Source organism: Nansenia antarctica (assembly GCF_963989245.1).
Source record: "Nansenia antarctica genome assembly, chromosome: 1".
In the NCBI taxonomy this organism is placed as follows: Eukaryota; Metazoa; Chordata; class Actinopteri; order Argentiniformes; family Microstomatidae; genus Nansenia; species Nansenia antarctica.
In genome coordinates this window covers 35679839-35700065 of record NC_137674.1, presented here as the reverse complement: position 1 = coordinate 35700065, position 20227 = coordinate 35679839, and the positions used below count along the sequence as shown (strand labels likewise).

The window sequence follows — 20227 nt, the reverse complement described above, 5'->3', positions numbered from 1 at the left end:
ACGGCCTCTCATTCACCCATTCACGCACACATTCACACACCAATGGTGGCAAGCTACCATGCAAGGCGCCGGCCCGATCACTGGGAGCAATTTGGGGTTCAGTGTCTTGCCCAAGGACACCACAACATGTGGCCAGCCGGGGCTCGAACCACCGATCTGCCAACCTTGCGATCATTAGACGGCAGCTCTACCTCCTGCGCCGCCCCTTCACTTACTTAGACAAATGTATTTGGATGTATGTCGCTTTGGATAAAGGTGTCATATTGCTAAATGCCAAAAATGTAAAGGTAAATGTAATGTTATCATCTATCATTCTCTGTTAGCTCCTGACTGAAGCCTTACTGTTGTAATGTTATCATCTATCATTCCCCTGACTGAACCCTTACAGTGATCTGGCTGAGGACGTTGGCTCTGGCCACGTGCAGCAGCGTCTTGTCGTCCAGACTCAGCATCTTGGGTCGGGGTTTGAGTCTGGGCTCCATGTTCAGCACCTCCTCGTCCAGGGCCACGCCGTTGGGAGGGGGGGGGTCGTCAGGGGCGGGGCTAGGCTCGGGGAACACAGGCTGGGCCTGGTCCTGATAGGAGGAGACATCACAGAGGACAGGGGTGTGATACCAAACATAATGTGACAGCAGCTGGTGAAAAGACGGGAAAAAGTCGACAACCGATCAAAATGTTCTGACTTTTATTCTGAAAAATGTAAATATATTTAAACGTTGTTGAAAATCAATGACACACTCGCTAGTCAAGGCAAAACATTACAATGCAATGGATTCGGTGAGTGGGGGTGACTAGTCTACATTAACAAATGACAGGACATTTGAAAACATTCGAACCAAGTGATCATAAATCACTAAAATCATCATTTATCTTCACTGTACCTGGGTGAGGTAGTGAGTCTGTACCTGGGTGAGGTACTCAAAGTCTGTACCTGGGTGAGGTACTCAAAGTCTGTACCTGGGTGAGGTACTCATTTATTTTCACTGTACCTGGGTGAGGTATTCAAAGTCGATGATGTATTCTGGCAGGACGAGCTCATGGTCGAACACGAACCACTGGCTCTGTCTGACGCTGCACTCACAGCCGCTGTGTGAGTCGGGGGGGCAGGGCCTCTCTGTATGGAGACAAGCCATGTGTCGCTTTTAATCCAAAGCGATTTACAATTACAAATTACAGGGACATTCCCCCTGGAGTAACTTGAACTCACAACCTTCCGATCACCAGTCCAACTCACTATCCACTAGACCCCCACTACCCCCACTACTTTATGAATGATGAATGGTCTTTATTGTCATTGATATAGTACAGGTACCAAACAACGAAATTTGGGAGGGGGGGCTCCCCTGGTGCTAGGAAAAAAAAAACTCAAAACAAGAAGGGAAAAGAGCTGGTTTACATAAATAAAGGCTATGTACACTATCCACTATACTATACTATACAAATAAAACACTGTGCTGTACTCTATGCTATGCTATACCTATTCTAACATTTCCTATCTCTGAACCTTATGTACCCGAGGGTTGTCATATTGCACATAGTGTTATTGCACATTCATTTAAAGTGTCGCAGTTTGCAGGTTTGAAATGTTCACAGTTGTGTTTCAGTATTGCACTTGATTACAATCTAGTAGCTGCCATCAAATTGTCTAGATTGTCCAGGGCCTAGAACCTAGGTCTTTGCTGTGTTCAGGGCCTGAATGGCCCTGGGGTAGAAGCTGAGCTTCAGTCTATTTGTCCTTGCGAACATGGTCCTGAACCGCCTGTCCGAGGGCATCCGAACAAAGTGTTCATTCCCAGGGTGGGATGGGTCTCTGGAGATCTTGGAGGCCTTCCTGAGGCAGCGTGTGTTGTACAGCTCTTCCAGAGAGGGGAGGGGGGCGCCGGTGATCTTCTGGGCCGATCTCACGACTCTCTGTAGCGCATTCCTCTCTGCGGCTGTGCAGCTGGAGAACCACACGCAGATGCAGTAGGTGAGGATGCTCTCCATTGTGCAGCGGTAGAAGGTCACAAGCAGCTCCTGTCTGATGTGGTTTTTCCTGAGGACTCTCAGGAAGTAGAGCCGCTGTTGTGCCTTCTTGATGATGGCTGCTGTGTTGGTCTTCCAGGACAGGTCATCCTGTATGTGCACCCCCAGGAATCAGAGGGTTGAGACTCTCTCCACGCTCCCTCCATCGACGAGCAGGGGCTGGACCTCAGATTTTTTCCTCCTGAAGTCCACGATGATTTCCTGGGCCTTTGACTGGTTCAGCAGCAGGTTGTTAACCTTGCACAGCTTGCCCAGCTGCTCCACCTCATCCCTGTACGCCGCCTCGTCCCCCCCCGAGATGCAGCCCACCACGGTGGTGTCGTCTGCAAACTTTACGATGGAGTTGCTGGGGTGGACGGGGGTGAAGTCGTAGGTGTAGAGGTTGTAGAGGATGGGGCTTAGCACGCAGCCCTGGGGGGACCCAGTGCTGAGTCTGAGGGCTGTGGAGGTGTGGGAGCCCACCCGCACCCTCTGGGGGCGGTCAGACAGGAAGTCCTTGATCCATGCACAGATAGAGTGTGATAGTCCCAGGTCTAGTAGGGGCTTTATATATCAAGCGTACAGGATTTACTTTGAGGATCCCCCCCCCCGCCCCCCCTAAAAGCTGCCAGATTCTAAAACGTAATAATAATAATGATCTGCTCAGAGGAAGCTTGAGTCTTGCACCACCAGTGACCAGTGGTGCAACCCAGTACCTCCTCCGCCCCCCCCATGGTGAAACCCAGTACCTCCTCCACCCCACAGTACCTCCTCCCCCCCCCCATGGTGAAACACAGTACCTCCTCCGCCCCCCCATGGTGAAACACAGTACCTCCTCCACCCCCCCCATGGTGAAACACAGTACCTCCTCCCCCCCCCCCATGGTGAAACACAGTACCTCCTCCGCCCCCCCCTATGGTGAAACACAGTACCTCCTCCACCCCCCCCATGGTGAAACACAGTACCTCCTCCGCTGGTCCTAGTGCCCCCCTGCTCCAGGCTCATGGTACGGTAGACAGAGTGAGCTCTGGGGTAGCACTCGGCCTCCACTGGCTCCCCCTCTCGGACGGGCAGGCTACGGCCCAGGAACACCTTTGACACGATGATCTGACCTGAACACAACCACGACCACCATTAGTACCTGAACACAACCACGACCACCGTTAGTACAGCCAATGATCTGACCTGAACACAGCCAAGACCACCTTTAGTACAGCCAATGATCTGACCTGAACACAACCACGACCACCTTTAGTACAGCAGCCATTTTGTTTTCCCCACCACATGTGTGACCAGTGGTGTAGTCTACGTGATACGCAGGACTACGCCGTATACCCACTAGGAAAGGACAAGGATTTGCGTATACCCACTAGAAAATGCGCGAGGATACGTAACGGCGTTTTGTGACAGAACTTTCACTTTCATTCATAAAATTCACCCCGTCTGTGTTACGAAGCACTTACTTCGAACTTTCTGACATGTTTGTTATCGCATAACCAGTCGTTCAGAATGCTAGTCTCAGTATTTCCCCTACAGAGCCTTGGGGTGGGCGGGCCGCGAATTTGCGAAACCTAGGATGGTAGGGGGAGGCAGCCAATGAGGGGGCAATGAGGGAGTGCTTCGCCAACCAATCAGGTAGCGGTATTGCCCTGCCTCCTCTTACCATCCTAGGTTTCGCAAATTCGCGGGCGGGCCAGACCTCCACACACAGCTTCATGCCGCTGGAGAATGCTTTTGGTTTGTTTTGTGTGCGCGTGCGACGCGAGAGAGTTTTTGCAGGGAAAGCTCTGCAGAAGAAAGTAAGCAAGTTGAAACGTTAGCAAATATAATTACTGTGTTCTGACAGAGAAAGTTGGTTCAAATTAGTCGTTATTATTGTGATTAGAAAGTGTCTGATTATAGTTTCATGGTGTGAATAATAGTGTCAAAGAACTAGCAAGCTAGCTAGCTCAGAGGTGATTAGATGAGCTAGTCTGCTGCACACATGCCAGCTAAAGAGCTAACTGGAGGCACTTTATTATTTTACTTAAAGTAGATATACAATCTTTCTTATTCTGCTAGAATTGGGCTTTATGGTAATACCTAACCCAAGGAAGATACACCTGGCGCCACAACCAAGTGCTAAAGTGCTTGGCTGCCGAACTTGAGCACAAGAGGGTAACCACCAACGCCATGCCTCTAAATGCCCAGACTACCTTTCCGCGGAAAACAACCTTCATCCGGGAAGGGGAGAAACAGCGGACCAAGCCATCACCTCCAGACTCAGGCCCACTGAACGCAGCCCGGGATTGGGAAATGCGGGTAGACCTCAGCCAGAGGCTCACCTTCCCACCCGAAATTGCAGCGACCAACCTGCGCCCAGACCTAGTCCTCTGGTCCAAGTCCTGCCGGCGTGTCTTCATCGTAGAACTGACGGTCCCATGGGAGGAGGCCATCGATGAGGCATTCGAACGGAAGAGGCTGCGGTATGCCAACTTAGCAGTCGAAGCAGAGGGGCGGGGCTGGAACGTGAAGGTGTGGCCAGTGGAGGTGGGCTGCAGAGGCTTTGTAGCCAGCTCCACCACAAGGCTCCTGAGGGCAGTGGGGATCAGAGGACAGGCCCAACGGAAGGCAATCAGAGAACTATCCACTGCAGCAGAACGGAGCAGTCACTGGCTGTGGCTGAAACGTAGGGACCCAACATGGGCTCCCAAATGACCACGTGGTGCCACCGTGCGACACACACCCAGGCCTGATCAGCCTGTGGTGGGCCAACCTCGGCAGAGGGTGTCTTGTGATAACTGGCCGAAACACCCAATGAGGTCGGGGACCACAACTGAAGATGTGTCGTACTGGTGGCACCACGTGATCATTGCCAAATTCCACTCCACCCAAGAGGACATCTCCAACTCCACTCAATTGTTGTGCTGAATATTTAGGGATTTTAACAACCAGTCCTATTAAGAATCCTATACCTCTTATTAAATTATAAATACTCTGGTTGTTATGTTTGCCTTTTGGTTGACAGCAAAAGAGGGAAAGAGGAGGATAGGGAGGGAGAGAAGGAGAGAGCAGGATGGTGTCGGCACACCAGAGAGAGAGAGCAAGAACCAGGTGAGAAAGTGGACAGGTAGTCAAGACCACATAAGTAAGTAGCCTTGAGAACCAATGGTTCTGGAGCCTAACGGCCCATAGGGAAGGAGCCTATCTCCTGTTTCTGTAGCGTGAGGCAGCTTGATGTACAAGTACAGTCCATGCCCCCCCCCCCCAAGGCAGCAAACACTGGTGTAGATGCATACTGTATGCATAAGTGAGTGTGGTGGTGCTTATGGGGTGTCGCTACGGGACAGGTGTCGCTCTGACTGGGAGGGCAAAATCACAGTATACCCACTAGAAAAAACTAGACTACACCACTGTGTGTGACACGTTCTAATGCTTTGGTCCTCATGTCGGGATCCGATGTAATGATCAGACTTTTCTTTCGAAAATGTGAATACAATGACACATCGCTAGTCAACTAACACAGCTTGTTTTGTGAGCCTGCTAACAATGTAAAGTAGTGTTATAGTTAACTAGGTAGCAGTGGGGATTACTCACCTAATCTGTTGCGTTGTTGCAGTATTTTGGCTCGACTAGCGAGTTTGTGTTGTGATTCTCAACAACGTTGGAACGTAGTTCCGTGTTTCAAAAGAAAAGTCAGAACATTTTGATTGGTTGCCGACATGCGGACCAAATGATCAGACTGTGTCACATATATCCTATGTGAAAAAATATCCTATGTGAAAAACCCCAACCCAAAGGCCTCATTACAAACAATGATAGTCATTTCTGTGTAAGGATGAGATGGCTGTCGTAAAATAGCATAAGAGCCACAGAGACCGTGGAGGATGCGTACGTAAAAAAAATCGCTCTGAGAACGCCGGAGGAGTGCACACTGGGCTCAACGTCACAGAGCGACCGAGTCATTTGATTGGAGAGGCAAAGAGAGACACAGAGAAGCACAGAGAGACACAGAGACACAGAAAGACACAGAGGGACACAAAGAGCTACAGAGAGCTACAGAGGGACACAGAGAGACACAGAGAGCTACAGAGGGACACAGAGAGACACAGAGAGACACAGAGAGGCACAGAGAGGCACAGAGAGACACAGAGAGACACAGAGAGACACAGAGAGACACAGAGAGGCACAGAGAGACACAGAGAGACACAGAGAGACACAGAGAGGCACAGAGAGACACAGAGAGACACAGAGAGACACAGAGAGAGACACAGAGAGGCACAGAGAGACACAGAGAGACACAGAGAGCTACAGAGGGACACAGAGACACAGAGAGTCACAGAGAGCTACAGAGGGACACAGAGAGACACAGAGAGCTACAGAGGGACACAGAGAGACACAGAGAGACACAGAGAGGCACAGAGAGACACAGAGAGACACATAGAGACACAGAGAGACACAGAGAGACACAGAGAGGCACAGAGAGGCACAGAGAGACACAGAGAGACACAGAGAGACACAGAGAGAGAGACAGAGAGACACAGAGAGGCACAGAGAGACACAGAGAGACACAGAGAGAGACACAGAGAGACACAGAGAGGTACAGGGACACACCGTGTCTGAAGGGGAGGGGGTCCACGGGCTGCTTGGTGCCGCCCAGGCGGGCTTGGCGCTGTGCGTGCTCCATCCTGGGCCGGTCCGTCACACTCAGACTGCTGGACAACGGCACCCCTCCCTCCCTGCCCAGGGCCTGTCAATCACAAACACAACACACCACACCACACCAGCCAATGTGAATGAATGAATGAATGAATGGTCTTTATTGTCATTGCTATAGTACAGGTACCAAACAACGAAATTTAGGAGGGGTGGCTCCCCCGGTGCTAGGAAAGAAAAAAAAAAGAAAAAAAAACAAAACACAAGAAGGGAAGGAGCTGGTTTACATAAATAAAGGCTATGTACACTATCCACTATACTATACTGTACAGATAGACGACTAGGGTTGTCATATTGCACATAGTGTTATTGCACATTCATTTGAAGTGTCGCAGTTTGCAGGCTAGAAATGTACATATTTGTGCCTCAGCACTACACCTGATTATTATTTTTTTCAGTCCAGCAGCTGCCATCAATCCGTCCAGACTGTCCAGGGCCCAGAACCTAGGTCTTTGCTGTGTTCAGGGCCTGGATGGCCCTGGGGTAGAAGCTGTTCTTCAGTCTGTTTGTCCTTGCGGCCATGGTCCTGTACCGCCTTTTCGAGGGCAGCCGGGTAAAGTGTTCGTACCCAGGGTGGGTTGGGTCTCTGGAGATCTTGGAGGCCTTCCTGAGACAGTGTGTGTTGTACAGCTCTTCCAGAGAGGGGAGGGGGGCGCCGGTGATCTTCTGGGCTGTTCTCACGACTCTCTGTAGCGCATTTCTCTCCGCGGTTGTGCAGCTGGAGAACCAGTTGCAGATGCCGTAGGTGAGGATGCTCTCCACTGCGCCGCGGTAGAAGGCCACCAGTATCTCCTGCTTGTTGTGTTCCTTCCTGAGGACTCTCAGGATGTAGAGCCGCTGTTGTGCCTTCTTGATGGTGGCTGTTGTGTTGTTCTTCCAGGACAGGTCATCCTGTATGTGCACCCCCAGGAATCGGAGGGTTGAGACTCTCTCCACGCTCTCTCCGTCGATGAGCAGGGGCTGGATCTCGGACTTTTTCCTCCTGAAGTCCACGATGATTTCCTGGGTCTTTGACTTGTTCAGCAGCAGGTTGTTAACCTTGCACAGCTTGCTCAGTTGCTCTACCTCATCCCTGTACGCCGCCTCGTCCCCCCCCGAGATGCAGCCCACCACGGTGGTGTCGTCTGCAAACTTTACGATGGAGTTGCTCGGGTGGACGGGGGTGAAGTCTCTGCTTGTCCTCCTCTCTCCTTTATCTCTCTACCTTTCTACATCTTTTAACATCAAAGCACCACAATGGAAATAATCCTCTGGCTTTCTTGTGTTATCCTTGGCGGTTTCTTTCTATCTTTTATACGTGTATGCTTTTTAGACTCCTTTGGAGCTGATAACTATATACCCCATTTAAAAAAAAAAATCAAATACAATTAATTCATTCATTCATCTCAGTGACGAAACACAAAGGCATAGTATAACAATTCAAACAATAACAAATCAAGAACAATAACACACAATAATACAACAATGCAACAATGCAACACCTTGTATGATTCTGCTGGTTTAAACCCGTCCTCTGGGATGTGCAGGAGCTCATCCTTCTGGCTGGTTCTCTCGGGATCAGACACGTAGAATAGGTACTCCAGCCAGCGCTTGTAATTCCTACACAGATAAGAAGATAAGGTTCGGTTAGGGTAAATGGACTGACTTATAAATGGACTGACCGTTATTCCAAAGCGCTTTACAAAGGCCTCTCATTCACCCATTCACACACACATTCACACACCAATGGTAGCAAGCTACCATGCAAGGCGCTGGCCCGCTCATTGGGAGCAATTTGAGGTTCAGTGTCTTGCCCAAGGACACCTCGACATGTGGCCAGCCGGGGTTCGAACCGCCGATCTGCCGACCTTGCGATCATTAGGCCGTGGCTCTACCTCCTGCGCCACAGCTGCCCCTGGGGACAAACACAAACAGATGTACTGTAGCTGCTGTGCTACAGGATTAAAAGTCAGTCAGCCAGTCAGTCAGTCAGTCAGTCTGGCTGGTTGACGGTACCTTGTCTGTGAGGGATGTGGATGAACTGAGCCGTGTTGATGTTGTGTGTGTGTGTGTGTGTGTATATTTAGCTATGTTGGTGTAGAGTTTTATTGTGTATTGTTGTGGATTTAGGTGGATTTTGTTGTATGGAGGATTATGGTATCGTATGTGGGATTAGTGTTGCCTGCCCTGACAATGGCCCCTTGGGGGGATTAATGAAGTCATTTATATGAACAGAGTTGAATCAGAGGTCAAAAGAGGGAGGGTGGGTGGGTGGAGGAGAGATAGAGGAAGGAGAGGTGGAGGGAGAGAGGAGAGAAGGATGTAGAGAGGAGAGAGAGGAGGATGGAGAGAGGAGAGGAGGATGTAAAGAGGAGAGGAGGATGGAGAGAGGAGAGGAGGATGGAGAGGAGAGGTGGGTGGAGAGAGAGGAGGTGGATGGGGAGAGGAGAGGAGGATGGACAGATAACAGGTGGATGTAGAGAGGAGAGGAGAGGAGGATGGAGAGAGGAGAGGAGGATGTAGAGGAGAGAGAGGATGGAGAGGAGAGAGGAGAGAGACAGTGTGAGAGTCCACAGGCTCGTAGGCTAGCTCCTCACTGTGAGAACACGTCAGACTCCTCGATGGAGAGAGGAGAGGAGGAAGGAGTGAGGAGAGGAGTATGGAGAGAGGAGAGGAGGCAGAGAGAGTAGAGGAGAGGTGGGTGGAGAGTTGAGAGGCTGCTCACTGTGAGAACGCGTCAGACTCCTCTCTGGCCAGCAGGAAGTGCAGCTTGTCCTCGAAGCGCAGCCTCAGCGCCCGGTTGTGGAGGCGGATGATGCGGTTGATCTTGAGGCCGGTCACACCGCGGGCCTTGTAGTCCTGCGCACAGAAGCGGTACAGGAGGAGGTCGCGACAGGAAGTGAACCTGTCGGGATGACAAAGGCCACGTTCGTAAATTCACCGGAGCACACACTGGGTTCAACATCATAATGGAACCAAGACATTTGATTGCACAAGAGGCAGTCAGTCAGTCACGTGGACACTCCGGCGCTCTCAGAGCTCATTTACGAAAGACACAAAGAGAATTGGGGCTCAGTACAGGAAATTACCTCAGACAAATGTGGGGTGTGTGGGGGGGTGTATGTCAGTACCAGGGGTCTGTGGGGGGGGGGGGGGGGGGGGGCAGGGGGGTCAGTACCAGGGGTCTGTGCTGCAGCCATCTTCAAAGCGGATGTTGCCTACTGTCTCCAGCTCCACCAACAGGAAGTGGACCGTCCGCTCGTTGGTTCTGGTGGCTCGGGCCAGGTCCCGCTGGTACCACGACTCCGTCCTGCAGAACCAGAGGGAAGACGCTACATTGTTTATTTTAACCCTTCTGAATCCAGAGAACTCTGTCTCTGTCTCTGTCTCTGTCTCTGTCTCTCTCTCACACATTCACACACCTAATGGCGGCAAGCTACCATGCAAGGCGCCGCCCCGCTCATTGGAAGCAATTTGGGGTTCACTGTCTTGCCCAAGGACCCCTCGACATGTGTGGCCAGCCGAGGTTCGAACCGCCGATCTGCCAACCTTGCGATCATGAGACGCCGACTCTACCTCCTGCGCCACAGCCGCCCCCCCCACATATCATTTGAAAGCTTACAATCTTCAGCCCTTTCATAATCTGTCAAAAACAGAAAAATTACATTGGCTTACTTGAGGCCCTTTTTACCACCAGACCCTGTCACAAAAAATCTTTATCCCGGCTGCTCTAAGACTGTTTAACAGCAATTAAAGAAGTAGTCGGGGTCAAGGCTCCTGAACCAGCAGACTTCTACACATGTAGCCACATCTGTATTTATTTATTTATTTTAATCAGCATCATTACTTTTTAGTATTTTAATATCATAGCTATAGCCATCACGTTGCCCATTTTTATCATGATCTTACTGTTTTTATACTATACATGGCTGGCCCAGTATTGTTGTCTGTCCTTTATGTTGTGTTGTCATGTGTTGTTTTTAGAGAGTGGCGTGGCAAACTGAATTTCCCCACGGGGATAAATAAAGTATAATTGAATTGAATTGAATTACAAACACTCACTCCTCCAGCCTCCTGTTCCACAGCCTAATCCTCTCCTTCACAAATACAAACACTCACTTCTCTCTCTCTCACTTCTCTCTCTCTCCCTCTCTCTCTCTCTCTCTCTCTCTCTCTCTCTCTCTCTCTCTCTCTCTCTCTCTCTCTCTCTCTCATCCTTCCTGTCAACCTCTACTGTCTCTATCCTCCTCTCTCTCACCCATACTTCCTGTCAGTCTCTATCCTAGGATATCCTCTCTCTCTCTCTCTCTCTCTCTCTCTCTCTCTCTCTCTCTCTCATATCTGCTACTCAGACACAAACACTCACTCCTCCAGCCTCCTGTTCCACAGCCTCAGCCTCTCCTTCAGGGCCTCCAGTTTGCAGAGGATCTTGTGCTCCAGGTCGAGGTCCAGGCGGAGGTCAGTGTGGGGGTCACTGCGGTCCCCCGAGTCCTCGGTCAGAGGAGGGGGGGGTCCCTCTTCCCAGAGACGGCCGGACTTCCTGCTCACGGCCTGCACCTCCGACAGCTCACACTCAAGCTGCCAGAGTGTTAGATTACATTACATTTGACTTTACATTTGACATAGTTGTCATATACGGTAATTGTCATATTTTGGCCAAATTGAGATATCTGCCTAACTCTACTCTCCTAACACTGCTGATTCACTGTGCATTATTGCCTATGCCATCAGCCTGAATGCTCAGAATGCTTGTTACATTCCAAAATCACTATCTGCCCAAGTCATCTCTTTGACATAGGGATTTTTGACACTACATACAAAGATGGCTCGGCTGACCACAAGTGAAGCATGACTTCATATGCTAACGATATGTGATCATTTGGTCCTCATGTCGGGATCATGTGATGTTCAGACTTTTCTTTAGAAAAATGTGAATACCGGTACATTTCTGTGTTACACATCGATAGTCAGCTAACACACTTCTAGTTAACTAGGTAGCAGTGGGGATTACTCACCCAATCCGTTACGTTGCAGTATTTTGGCTTGACTCGAGAGTTTGTGTTGTTTCAGAGATTTTGATTGATTGCCGACATGCAGACCAAATGATCAGACTGTGTCACAAATACATTTGTCTAAGTAAGTGAGTCATCTATCCATCAGTCATAGCAGGAAACAGTAATCTATGCTCGTATAGTAATCCATATGTTTTTATCATAAATGTTAACATACACCTCAACATCGTGTAAAGCTTTATGGACATTCTCTAAGTGTCATGTGGCTCAGTCTTGTCCGTCATCAGCAGCTGTTGAGGGCTTGGATACGACACACTTACATCGGCCTCTCTTTCTTACATTTACATTTGACATTTTTGGCATTTAGCAGACGCCTTTATCCAAAGCGACTTACAACAAACCCATTTGACTAAGTAAGTGAACCATCTTCTTCTTCTTTTTGTGACACTGGGGAAACAGTAGAGAGTCTAGTAGCTAAACTTCCTACAGCTGCAGATGTGGTAGCTAAACGTACGTGTTTGAAGGCGTCGTTAAGAGCGCAGATGCGTTCCTCTGGGAGCTGTAGCAGAGTCCTCTTGTTCTCCAGGAGACGGGCCTGGGCCTCTGCCAGGGTCCGCTGGGCCGTACGCACGCGCATGTTGTAGTACATCATCTTCTTCATCACTGTGGACTGGGAGGAGGAGTGTTACATAACCAGATAATACCCCCAAGAGACCCCTGGCCCGACCGTACCTACATTTACATTTACATTTTTGGCATTTAGCAGACGCCTTATTCCAAAGCTACTTACATTTGACTAAACATGTGAATCATCAATCCACCAGTCGAAGCAGGAAGACTAATCTAGCTCAGGCCAGGGGCCATTGGCAGTCGTCGTGATAGAAGTGTCTATTTTTTTTATATACCGTATTTTCCGGACTATAAGTCGCTCCGGAGTATAAGTCGCATCAGCCAAAAAATGCGACATTAAGAGGAAAAAACCATATATAAGTCGCACTGGACTATAAGTCGCATTTATTTAGAAATATATTTCACAAAATCCAAGACCAAGAACAGACATTTAATCTGGAAAGGCAAGTTTATTCAACTACACAATAATAGCACGCAGAACAACAGGCTGAATAGAAGTCCGGTATGTTAACATAACACATTAACAGTTATTCAGCAACACAATAGCATAAAGAACATACCTGGGAGGCTGAATAGGCTAAATGAACATAACAAGCCAGCGAGTCCAACAAGCAAGTTACCAGTAAGCAAGTTCACCAAGCTACCGTTTGCTTAGCTTCAACAAGCTAATGTTTTAGATAATTTCTTCAGGGGTATAGGAGCAGCATATAGTTGTCACAAGCTACGAGGGGTGGTGGTGGTCTAGTGGATAGTGAGTTGGACTTGGGATCGGAAGGTTGTGAGTTCAAATCCCGCCTGAAGCCACACCACCACTAGTGTGCCCTTGGGTAAGGCACTTAGCCCTCAGTTACTCCAGGGGGAATGTCCCTGTAATTCGTAATTGTAAGTCGCTTTGGATAAAAGCGTCTGCTAAATGGCAAAATTAAATTAAAATTACAAGCCCAGAGCGCCCCCTGTCGGCTGTAGACGGTAATGTTTACTCCTTGGTTCATGTCTGTCAGTATGAAATTATATATATATTGATATATAAGTCGCACCTGACTATAAGTCGCAGGACCAGCCAAACTATGAAAAAAAGCGCGACTTATAGTCCGGAAAATACGGTAGTATAGACACTGGAGAAACAGTACAAGGGGGGGAAGTCAAAATCTTAGGAGACACAGTATAGGGGGTAGTAGATGTCTCAGGAGACACAGTGCTGGGGGGTAGTAGATGTCTCAGGAGAAACAGTACAGGGGGGTAGTAGATGTCTCAGGAGACACAGTGCTGGGGGGTAGTAGATGTCTCAGGAGACACAGTATAGGGGGAAGCAGGTGTCTCAGGAGACACAGTGCTGGGGGGTAGTAGATGTCTCAGGAGGGACAGTACAGGGGGGTAGTAGATGTCTCAGGAGGAGCAGTTAACACTAGAACAGCCGTGCCTTTTTTACTTACTATAAGAGCCGCCTCGGGCGTCTCTTTACAATGGGAAGCTGCTACTTACACACAACGACCACTAGTTGGCCGCTTGTAAATTAGCCTGCTTCCTACACAGAAAAACGGCACAATAGCTTTATACTACCTTATTAGCTTAACCTTACCTCTGCCGCGTCCTTCACTTGCTTGCTGGAGACGTCGTAGGTGTCCAGCCTCTGCAGGCCTGGCAGGTGGTAGAGGACGTGGGTGGCATAGTTACACAGCAGGCACACAGGGTTGGGGCTGGACAGGGGGTCCTTCAGGCCCAGCTCTCTGAGACGGGGCAGGGGGGCCAGGCGGGTCAGCTCCTGTTAGACCAGGGTAACACAATGTGGACAGGCTTGTTTGTTAGTGGGAGGTTTCTCTAAGGCAGTGGTTTCTCTAAGGCCGCTCCACATATTTGATCTGTTCCACTACCAGCACAAGTATAAAGCAATTATGATAAGTTGAATCAGGTGTGCAGGTGGTGGAACAGATCAAATATGCGGAGCGGCTGGCGGTCCCTGAGGAGAGGTTTGAGAACCACTGCTCTAAGGTTTCAGCAGACAGGACACAGATACAGGCTTGTTTGTTAGTGGGAGGTTTCTAGAAGGTTTCAGCAGACAGGACACAGATACAGTTGGTCTTTAGTCTAGTATAGTGTTGTACCTTCATCTCCCAAATCAAGCTCAAAGCTTGCACAAGACATCTGCAACATTGACTCTCTCTCCACCTTCAAATCCTGCCTGAAAACCCACCTTCTTTTTAAACTGGCGTATTTTTTAACTGATTGTTGTTTTTTCAAGTCTTTTGTTTTGTCTTGTTTTGGTTTGTTTGAATCACTGTTTGAACTTGGATCTGTTGCTTGTTTTTAATGATGCTTTGAAAGGTGTCCTTGAGTGCTTTGAAAGGCGCCCGTAACTAAAATTCATTATTATTATTATTATTATTATTATTATTATTAAAGCTTCATCCTTATATAGGCCTGTGTTGTAAAGACTGACTGAAGTCTGACCCTGCCTTGTTGATTGCACAGTACAAAAGTAACATGCAAATTGGACGCATTCAATTCATGAAACTCAATATGCCCTCTCTCCTCACGGAGAAGATGAGTGTGTTTGTGTTGTTTGAAAAGCCCAGGAGTGTTTTCATTTTCCATATTTGTCCTTTTTTCATATTTGCAACTCGAGCAACTAGAGGGATGAAAGTCAGATTGTAATGATAAAGAAAGAAAACTTTCCTTGAACTGAACACTTAAAATCAGTAGATCCTTGTCAGAAAATGCTCAGATGCTTGCTGTAATCTGATCGTTTAAAGTCAAACAAAGAGACCCAGTAAATAGAGAGCTACGGCGTGTGAAAGACAGCCAATCACAGATGATTGGCAGTTTGTTTCTAGGGTGACTGATTTCGACATTGTTGAGTAGGATAAAGGTTTCGGTGAATTATGTATCGTAAAAGTAAAGCAATTTAGTCAAGCTATTTGACTGAGAAGCAAGCCTCTAATTGACCATTCAATCACTATAGTTTCGATTTAGATTTAGATAGTTAAGGTTTAGATTTTTATAAAAATGTAACTGTAGTGGTCTGGGGTGGACCAGTGGTCTAGCACCGCGGTCTACAGTGCACACATAATGCCCATGTCGGTATGGGTTTGAGTCCGGCCCATGCCCTGCTGACATGCCCTCTCTCCCTTACGTTCCTGTCTACCTTCACTGTCTCTATCCAATAAAATGAAAAATATGAGTGGGACTACCCCACTCAGAAAAAGATAACCTTACATTTAAAAAATAAAATAATGTAGATGTACATTTAGCAAGTAAGTATGGTTCCTTCTTACCTTAAAGGAGCTGATTTTGTTCCCAGATAGGTTAAGGTTTTCAAGGTTGATATTAGGATCAAGGCTATGTCCTGTGAAACAATGAACATGTGATTTAATGATTCCCATGTTAACGTAGCGTGAATCAAAGATTCAATCTTTAAAGTCACTGCAGAGGATCCTTCAACCTACCTATATGTTCAATATCATTGTCAGCGAGGTTTAGCTCTCTCAGGTTCTGAAGAGTGTTCAGTCCCTTTATGAAAGAGAGACAATACATCTCTACAAATTAGGTTATTTCAACTAAATCAATCAAAACAATCATTCAAAAACAACCATGGGGATATGGAAAATGGCTGTAAAGCCTTAGATAAAACATGTGAGAAGAAATATACATACCTCTATGTGAGTTATGAAGTTATTGTTAAGCCACAGCACCTGCAGGTTGACAAGTAACTCCAGATTCTCAATCTCACTGATCTGGTTGTCGTAGAGGTACAGCTTCTGTAGCTGAACGCAGTTCTGAAGTCCAGAGATCCCCTGCAACAATCAGTACTAGCTTCATCAATAACCAGTACTAGCTTACTGCAATAACCAGTACTAGCTTAATCAGTACTAGCTTACTGCAATAACCAGTACTAGCTTCATCAATAACCAGTACTAGTTTACTGCAATAACCAGTAGCCTACTAGCTTACTGCAATAACCAGTACTAGCTTAATCAGAAACTCTTAGGGCCGGTTTCAGAGACAAGGCTTAAGCCTAGTCCTGGACTAAATCACACTTTCAATGTAAAATCTCCATTGAAGATGTTTTTTAGTCTAGGATTAGGCTTAAACCTTGTCTGTGAAACCGGCCCTAAATCAGGGGAAAACATTCATGCACATTCATCTTTGTAAACGATTAGCAATTAAACTAACTAAACTAGTTTTTTAATATTAGAAATATTATACATTATAAAACAGTTGTTATAAAGGTCTTAACGGATAATTCAATAATCAATAATGACAGTCATACATTTTATTGATGACTATTAAAATACGATTTGCCAACTGGACCAACATATCAAAACCACATTTTAGACAAATTCCCCAAAATATTTCCTTTTCAGAAACTCTGACAACCCTCCCACATTACAGTATAATGGAATAATAATAATAATTGTTATGAAGGCCCACAATTTAGAGCCAGTTTAGTTTCCCCAAATCAGCCCTATTTTGCCCTGTTATTTCCTTTATTATTTTCTATACTATTCCTGTACGTTTATGAAGGTGTATGTATTGTTATTGTAATGTTTATGTATATGTTTAATGACGTGGTATATCCGGGGTGTGTCCGTGACCCGGATGCTAGGTTCGGTGGTGTATATATAGCGACGGAAGTGCTCTGTGCGTCAGTGTGACGAGAATCAGAGTGATGAGAGGAACGAGAGTGAGAAGAAGCAGAGAAAACCGAGAAGTCGATCTAAGATGGCGGAGTCAGTAAAACGCACACCGTGCTGAAGCTGAAGACCCGAAAAGTGATTATTGAGTTCACAACTGTGATAGCCCGTTTAGCTGTGTCCCCGTTAGCCCGCCTTGCCAGCAGCCGGCTGCGAACGTTGGACCAAGCGAGACCCAAGCTGGACAGAGTCGTCGCCTCCACGCGTGGATTGCGACCGACCGTGGACCACCGGACCTGAGACATTCACGCCTCGTCGTGGACCACGAAGAAGCCCCTTTCCCTTCGCGTTGCTACGTCACCCCCCCCCTTTGTCTGCTGCCTTCCTCGAAGCACATGCGAGCTCCAACCAGGCCTCAACGCGCTCCTTGCAGTCCGGGACTATAAGCCTTTTCCAGGCTAGGTACTGTGAGTGAGTGATTGAGTGTGTGTGTGGCCGGCGGGGAGGGAGTATATATATGGGGATGTATATATCAGTTGTGTAAATAAATGTGTTTGTTCATATGGGATACCGTTGCTGTGTGTTTAGTCGTCTGTTAGCTGATGTTAATGCTAATGCTAATGCTAATGCTAATGCTAATGCTAATGCTAATGCTAATGCTAACGATAGTACTGCTAGTCTAAAGGGTTGCTGGCGCCCCCTGCCTGTATCCTCCTACACTGCCTATTTAGCTCAGAGTTAGTTAGATAACCAGCCCTTCCTAAATTCTACAGTCCTTTTAGCTACTCCCTGGTTACAATTGGTCCTTCGAGCCGGATAGGTTGTGTAGTGATAGCATGGCTGAGCGCAGCCAACCAGACAAGACAGTTACCCCCCCTTCTCCGCCCCCTGAGCCAGAGCCACGACCACAGAGAGTCCCGCGGTTGCCTCCGAGGTTACAGGAGTATGAGCTTGAGCTCGAAAGCTCACTGAGTGGTAGTGAGGAGCGCACTCCACGGGATACAGTGGTCGGAGAGGCCGAGGTGTCCGCCGGCGCGCGGGTGGCTAGCAACGAGACAGCCATCAAAGAGCACCAGCCTGCGGATGAGATGGCAGAACAGCAGGGTTTTGCCGTAGAAACGGAAGAGCAGGAAGGAGAGGCCCGGTCCGACAGCGCCTGCGGGCGGAAGAGGGAGGGCCTCAGCCTTAACGATCTGCCTCCCAGTACGGCGCGCCCGAGACCTAGCTCTTGCCGTTCAGTGGCTTCCTCCCGGTCCAGGGTTTCCGTGGGCAGTTCTGCCTCTGGGGCGGATAGCATGCACTCCAGAGGGAGTAGTGCCGCGCTGTCAGAATGTATGCGCCAACAGGCCGAGATGGCGTTAGAGCGGGAACGCCTCCAGTTCGAGCGTGAACGCCTCCAGCGCCAGGAGGCGCTAGAACGTGAACGCCTCCAGATGGAAGGAGCGGAACGTGCGGCGGAGAGACAGCGCCAGGAGGCGTTAGAGAGGGAACGCATCCAGTTCGAGCGCGAGCGCCTCCAGATGGAGGGGGCGGAACGCGCGGCGGAGAGGCAGATGGAGGGGGCGGAACGCGCGGCGGAGAGGCAGCGCCAGGAGGCGCTAGAACGTGAACGCCTCCAGATGGAGCGCGACCGCCTCCAGATGGCGAGAGAGCAACTGCACGCGGAGAAGATGGAGGAAATGATGCAGACCATGCGCGACGTGTGCATCAGCAGAGCTCCGTCGGCCCGTAGCTCCAGAGCATCATCCGCACGGCCCTCTCGAGTGCCATCTCCTGAACCCCCCGCCGATGGCTCCATGACCCCCGCCATGACTGTCCAACTACAGGCCCAGCTGACCACCTGGAAAGAAGAGGACCAGGGACCCGACCGCTACGCGGCCCAGAGGGAGCCAGCGTCGCTGCCCGGGAGGGGAGCCATTCCCCAAGAGCGTAGCACACCCCTAGGTCCTCCAGTGAACCAAGAGGCATGCAGGCCGGACACCCAGACCGTCACTCCAGCCCCGATCATCCACTACAGGATGTTTCCCCAGGTGGAGGGACCCAAGTTCCCCTTCTTCAAGGACGAGGACAGGAGCCAGTATGTGGAACTACGCATCTGCCTAGACACGCTCTTGGACGACTCCTGCTCAGAGTCCTACAAATATGCGATTCTCCTTCAGCATGTGAGGAACCCCAGAGCCCACAACATGGTTCTGGCCCATGCCTCCGCACCGACACCTTACACCAGAGCGCTCGCCGACTTGGATGCCCGCTACGGTCGTCCCTGGAACCACGCCCTTGCTGAACTGCAAGCCCTCGAACAGCAGGCCCCCATCAAGGATGACCGGGCGCTGGATGACTTCGCGCTCCGCGTGCACACCTTGGTTGGAATGCTGAAGACGCAGGGCCCAGCTGGCGCCAGCGAGATCAACAGCACCTCCAACGTAGAGCGGCTGCTCCGCAAGATCCCACGCTTCCGGCAGGAGAGGTTCCGGCGACAGCAGCGCGTTCGTAACCCCGGGAAGTTGGGTCTGAGCATGGCTGCCTTCGCGGAGTTCCTACTGGAGGAAGTGCATGACACCAACGTAGACGCCATGGGTTACGCTGAGCCGAAGAAGGAGAGGGAGAAGGGAGACCGCTGGGACGGGCCGAGCTCGAACAGAGGACGCCCAGTAGGAGTGCTGCACACGGAGGAGGAGCCTCGGGGAGAGAGGAAAGCCCGACCTGAGGGAAAGGATTCCTCTCAACCCCCTCAAAAGGGACGGAGAGGTCCACCGCCATGTCCGTACTGCACCAGCGAGCACTGGTTCAATGAGTGCAGTGACTTCAACAACCTGAGTACCGAGGCCAAGCAGAGGTGGCTCGAGGAGAACAAGAGGTGCTGGAACTGTGGGCGCGACCATCTGGCTAAGAACTGCACCTTGAGGAGAAAGTGCAACCGCTGTGAGGAGGTCCACCTCAACATCCTACACGAGGTCTCCCTCGCCAGGTCCACGGAGGGCACCAGAGGCCCTAGGTCCGGTGGCGCACCGGAGGGGGAAACACCTGTCTACTATCTGGACCCAGCCCGGAGCAGCGGCTCCAAGGTCCTACTGAAGGTGGTGAAGGTCCGACTTCACCACAACAACGCTGTGTACGACACGTACGCTGTTCTAGACGACGGGTCGGAACGGACCATCCTTCTCCAGGAGGCAGTGCACCAGTTGGGGCTCCAAGGGACTGAGGAGAAGCTGACTCTGCGCACGATACGTCGCGACCTTAAAGAGGTCACCGGGGCGAGAATCAACTTCTCTATCT

At 49.5% G+C, this 20227-nt stretch overlaps 1 protein-coding gene across 1 annotated transcript in view; it reads right to left on the bottom strand.

Annotated features, from left to right (window-relative positions):
* The window catches only part of lrrc9 (leucine rich repeat containing 9), a gene marked incomplete at both ends in the record, with an annotated part of 63620 nt that overhangs the window by 39903 nt on the left and 3490 nt on the right, over positions 1-20227 (bottom strand). The window contains 13 exons of the mRNA XM_080522388.1: positions 387-575; positions 990-1114; positions 2970-3116; positions 6598-6733; positions 8181-8298; positions 9404-9583; positions 9857-9988; positions 11045-11256; positions 12205-12360; positions 13900-14082; positions 15593-15663; positions 15764-15827; positions 15971-16111. Of these exons, the coding sequence (XP_080378514.1) occupies positions 387-575; positions 990-1114; positions 2970-3116; positions 6598-6733; positions 8181-8298; positions 9404-9583; positions 9857-9988; positions 11045-11256; positions 12205-12360; positions 13900-14082; positions 15593-15663; positions 15764-15827; positions 15971-16111 (1854 nt within the window). The remainder of the gene's footprint in view (positions 1-386; positions 576-989; positions 1115-2969; positions 3117-6597; positions 6734-8180; positions 8299-9403; positions 9584-9856; positions 9989-11044; positions 11257-12204; positions 12361-13899; positions 14083-15592; positions 15664-15763; positions 15828-15970; positions 16112-20227) is intronic.